Genomic DNA, 5,337 nt, shown 5'->3' with positions numbered 1-5,337 from the left:
CCGCGGCCAGCGGCACCCGGCCGAATCGTCGCGAAGGAGTGCCGAGTTCCCGCTGCCGCTGCTGCACAAGTGTCGTAAAGCGCGGGCCCTGAAGGCTCCCTTCGCGCGCCTGCGCAGGGCGCTTTACCCATAGAGCGCGCGGAGAAGGTGACCAGAGGGCCCCCTGACGGCGCCCTTCCTAGCATGAGCCAATGGGGATGGCGAAAAGGGGCGCGCGGTCAAAAAAGGCCCGGCGTGGCCCCGTCTCCCAAAGTTCCGTGTTCCGAGCCGCAGAAGTTTCTCGTGGTCTTAAACTGGGATTTCCCTGCTGTCTTCTCCCGTTGGTAGGTGGGTTGCGAATGCTGCTGGTGGGTGTGGCTTTTCTGCGAGGCAGCACCATGCCCAACGCGGAACCGGAGCCGGGGGTCAAGCCCTTCTGTCAGTTTACCTGCGTGACCTTAAACAAAGAAACCTTCCCTTCCTCTCTAGGGCCTCACTTACCCCTCTCTGAAAAATGGGCGGTTTCTCAAACCAACACCAGAAAGGGCCAGTGTTTCTAAGTTATTAATTAAAGGTGCCCTGCATCCCCTAGCCCTGAGCTAGGCTTAGAAGTTTGTTGCACCATCTCCTTTCTCCTTCCTCACGCCCCAGTCACCAGCCTTCCATGGCTCCTCAGTGCCCTTAGGAGAAAACCCAGACTTCTTCTGATGACTTAAGAGACCCTGAATAGTTTAGCCTCAGGCAACATCTCCAGATGCCACTCCCATCCCTAATCTTCATTCACGGTCCACCGTTCCAGACTATCCTTCCTAAACCCACAGCCGCTACTCAATACCGAACTGTAGCGCTAAATCCTTTAAGGCTCTGCTCTGGCTCCCCTCCTGGGGATAGCACGAGCTACCCCACCCCCAAAACTTCTTGTCCTGGCAATCTGACCCTACCACATCCAACAATCACCCGAGAAGGTAAATACTAGTATCGTCTCCATTTTACAGATAAGGACACTGAGATTTGCAGAGGTCAACGTATTTGCCCAAGGTCATACAATAAGAAAGTGGCAGAGCCAGAACTTGAACCTGTCCCACCTAATTCCTGTGCTCTTAATTCCTACTCTACTGTTCCTGTAGGCTCCAGAGCCTACGCTGTGGGTTAGATTTTTGAGATTTTTTTTTTTTTTTTTTTTAGTGTGTGTGGGAAGAATGCCATAATGGATTTGGATCCTGGATTCGAGTCCAGCACAGCCCTTCCCTGCTGTGTGACCTCGGGCAAGTGATCATCCTCTTTGAACCTCAGTTTCATTCTCTGAAAAATGGGGATAATGACTGCCTATTGTATAGGATTAGAGGAGAGTTTGATAAGATCACGTAAGTAAAGTGACAGAGGGCCTGACACAGTGTAAGTACTTTTTATATCCACTCCGTTATAAGTACTCAAAGTGGGACAGAGTACCTAGAGCTGATGGGGTGGGGTGGGGGGCGGGCAGCTCTCAGGAGGTTGTGGGAGGACCTCGCCCAGCTGAGGTAGGCAGGGAAGACTTCTCGGAGGAGGGGATGTCTGAACCAAGATCTAACGTATGAGTAGGAGCTAAGCAGGTGAAGAGAGGGGAGAAGAGAGAAAGGCATTTAAGGCAGAGGGAACAGCAAGTGCGAAGGCTTAAAGGTGGCTTTCTTTTCTTTTTTTAAATTTTTATTTATTTATTAATTTTTTGCCACACCGTGTGGCTTGCGGGATGTTAGTTCACCCCAAGCAGGGATTGAACCCGGGCAATGGCAGTGAAAGTGCCAAGTCCTAACCACTGGGCCACCAAGGAATTCCTAAAAGTGGTTTTCTTCCTTTGAAAAGATTACTTTGTGGAACATAGGAGAGGGGTTATGAGGGTGACATGACAGAACAGGCACACCCGTCCACACATGAACCTGTAGACACAAAATCTCTCTTTGGCACCTGCGCGCACGCACACACACACACTGAAGTACAGAGAATCATGTCACAGAGACAGTACACAGAATTATACCATCAAACGGTCCCATACATGCATCCAGAATCACAACACCACACAGACAACACACAGGTACAAAAAAAAAAAATCGCAATGCCTCCTACACTCAGGAACACAGAAATCCAAAGTAATGAGAAACACACATAAGGCTGAATCATTTCACCCAGACAGTAACACATGTAGGAGGAATTACAACCCTCCCCATACACAGGTTCACAGAATTATGTCACAATGACCCACACAGAATGAAAACATCACCAGACACGCAACGTTACACAGACCTATATCACAAAGTGACATGGACACCCAATCACCCGGTGCACCCACACCCCCTGAAGCGACCCCACAGATGAGTCAACACACAGGGCTCTGGTGCCTACCAAGGTGAGATCTTTATGGGGGTTTAGAGATCAGTGGGTTTCAGAGCCAGCATGGCTGGTCCAGTCCCTTCCCCTCCCCCAGCCCACACAGTTCCCTCCATAGAGGGCCTAGGTCACCCGCTGAGAGAGGGAGGGGTCAGACCCTTCCCTTCATAGCACCGATCTGGACAGGCCATCCCTTGACAAAACAGTGAGAAGTGCCTTCCATAAAGGGGGTGAATTGGGTTGAGAGAGGGAGGCCTTTTCCTGTGGGAGACCAAGAATAGCACCATCGTCGAAAGAAGGTTGGGGGAAGGGGACGGGGACACATAGGTGGTGGTGGAGTACTGAGGAGTCCTGGCCTCTCTCCCCACCCCATGATATGCAGATAGGGCTGTGCGTGTGCCTGTGCGGCTGGGGAAGTCACCTGGATTGTGAGGGAGCCCCAGGTTCCCCAGATACCTGGGGTTAAGTAATAGTAAGTACATATCTGAGGGCTGAGGTGGGGAGGGAGGGGGTTCTAGGACAGAACTTTTAGGGATATGAGACTGAGAATGGACAGGCTTGAGCATGAAGTCCATTAGCTCAAGGACCTGGAGGGTAGGGATCTGGAATCGGAAGACTTAAGGCAGAGAGTAGTAATTAGAGCAAGTTGAGTTGGGCGGGAAGCCCAGAATAGAGTTAGGAGGGTGGGGTCTGGAGTGAGGGAGTCAGAGGTCTTAAGATTCAGAACTAGAGGAATCTACAGGGCAAGGTCCAGATTCTAAAATCAGAAGCCTTTGGAGGCTGAGTTCTAGAGCCAGAAGAATTTGGATCTGAAATCAGAGGCACTTGGATGCTGTGAGGTCTAGAACCAGAGATACAGAGTAAGGACTAGAATTTGAAAAAGTCTGAAGACCAAGTTTTAGGACCAGAGGGATTTGGGAGTTGTAAGGTCTAGAATCAGGAATTTAAAGCTGTAAGGTCTAGAACCAGAAAAATTTATAAGGCAAGGTCTGTAATCAGAAGATGTTTGAAGGCTGAGTTCTAGATACGTGGTATCATTTGGAGTCATAAGATGTGGAATGAGGGGGAATTGGAGATTGTGAAGTTTAGAACCAAGGAAATTTATAGGACGAGGTCTGGAATCAGAAGACATTTGAAGCCCATTACTAGAACCAGAAGAAAGGGAGATCATCAGATCTGGAATCAGAGGGCCCTGGAAATTGCAAAGTGTAAAGGTTGTATAGTCCAGGACCAGTCAGTGGTAGCGATAATGAGGTCGAGAGCAAAAGAGAACTGGAACATTGTGTCTGGTTCTGAAAGGTCCAGACATGAAACCCATAAGGTCAAGACATGAAACCCATTTTACTTCTTTTTGATGGGAGAAGCAAGTCTCGAGTGTGGAGTTGAAAAGGGATGAGCTGGGCACCATGAATCAAAATGACTGAGACATCACGAAGTCTAGATTTGGAACGAAATGCATTACAGATCAGGAAGACTAGAACCAATTCCAAGCTTGGGGATGTGGGGTTCCAAAATCAGAAGAAGTCTGGTTGTAAGAGCTGGAATCAGCAGGAGTGGGAGCATGCACCATTGAGAACAAGGGAGACCTGTGGGGAGAGCTCTAGAACCAGAGGAAGGCGGAGAGTGTGCTCTAGAACCAGAGGAAGGCAGAGAGTGAGCTCTAGAACCAGAGGAAGGCGGAGAGTGTGCTCTAGAACCAGAGGAAGGCAGAGAGTGAGCTCTAGAACCAGAGGAAGGTGGAGAGAGAGCTCTAGAACCAGAGGAAGGCGGAGAGTGAGCTCTAGAACCAGAGGAAGGTGGAGAGTGAGCTCTAGAACCAGAGGGTTCTGGTGGTCCTAGGCCTGAGGGAGTTGGAGGTTGTGAGGCCTAGAACCAGACAACTTTGGAGAGCGTGAAGTAGAAAGATAGAGTTGGAGATTGTGAGGTCCAGAAGGAGAAAAAGCTGAAGACAGTGAGATCCGGAATCACAGCAGTTTGGAGGATGCAAGGTCTGAACCAGACCACGTTGGGGGTTGTGCAGCCTAGAACCAGAGAAGGCCGGGAGTGGCATAGTCTAGAACCAGAGTAGGTCGAAAGCTGTGTGGTCTAGAACCAGAAAGGGTTGGAGGTGGTATGGTCTGCAAGCAGAGGTTGGAAGCTACACCTGGGATAGGAAGACCACCTATGGAGTCGGGGTCCAGGTCAGGCAGGAGCCAGCAGAAGTCCAGAGCGTAGGGGTGGGCAGAGCTGGGTGGCCGCTTGGGAGGCTAAGGGCTCAATCAGGAGTCGCCAGGGGTGAGGTCTGGCCCAGAGGCCTCCCGTCCCCATTGACACCTGAGTTGGTGGGAAGATCAGAGTCCCACATTCTTATGGACCCCAGGCAGTTCGTAGCGATGAAAAACATATCATGAAAGCAACAAAAATAAAAATAAGAATGAAAGAAAGATGGATGGAAAGCAAGGTGCTTATGGTTATCAATACTCCCCCAAGCCCAGAAATGCAGATCTGAGCCCCAAACTCCCCCACCCCTAATTACCAAAAATAAAGCCAAGAGAATTGGAGAAAAGGATGAGGTAACCGGTACTGAGAACCCCAAGGGAAGTCCTGAGAGAAGCAGGAGGGGGCCAGGGACCCCCTCCCAGAGGTCACTGAGCTGAGACCACCCCGGAGCACCCCCAGACAGTGGGGGTGGGGCAGAGGGGTGGGGACTGAGGTAGGCCTGAGGCGGGCGGGGGTCACCGAGAGGAGAGAGGGAACCCCTCTCCCGGCACCTCCATCCTGTGCATTGGCTGCCGGCTTGGAGTATGATTGACGTCCTTTCTTGTCGGGGGAGAAGGGAGGTGGGAAGAGGACCTGGCTCAGTTGGCCTGGGCCAAGCCTGCCGCTGGCTGAAAGTGGCTCCTGGGCTGGGCGGTGTCCTCGTCCGGGTAGAGAGAGAGCAGGGAGGGGCCCAGGCCTGTGGGGGAAGATGGAAGGTAAACCAGTGGGGAGTTATCACCCCAACCCGTCTTCAGA

The 5,337-nt window shown here is 51.3% G+C and overlaps 1 protein-coding gene across 2 annotated transcripts in view; it reads right to left on the bottom strand.

Annotated features, from left to right (window-relative positions):
- Positions 1–5,151: 5,151 nt before the first annotated feature.
- Positions 5,152–5,337, bottom strand: part of HIF3A (hypoxia inducible factor 3 subunit alpha) — a gene marked incomplete at its 5' end in the record, with an annotated part of 28,610 nt that continues 28,424 nt past the window's right edge. For both annotated transcript variants that reach the window (XM_079723288.1, XM_079723287.1), the window contains one exon: positions 5,152–5,278. In XM_079723288.1, coding sequence (XP_079579414.1) covers positions 5,181–5,278 — 98 coding nt within the window. In that variant the 3' untranslated portion in view covers positions 5,152–5,180. The remainder of the gene's footprint in view (positions 5,279–5,337) is intronic.

The sequence above is a fragment of the Hyperoodon ampullatus genome, assembly GCF_949752795.1.
Source record: "Hyperoodon ampullatus genome assembly, chromosome: 18".
NCBI lineage: Eukaryota > Metazoa > Chordata > Mammalia > Artiodactyla > Ziphiidae > Hyperoodon > Hyperoodon ampullatus.
The sequence above is the reverse complement of the archived record's forward strand: the minus strand, read 5'-3'. Positions and strand labels throughout refer to the sequence as shown.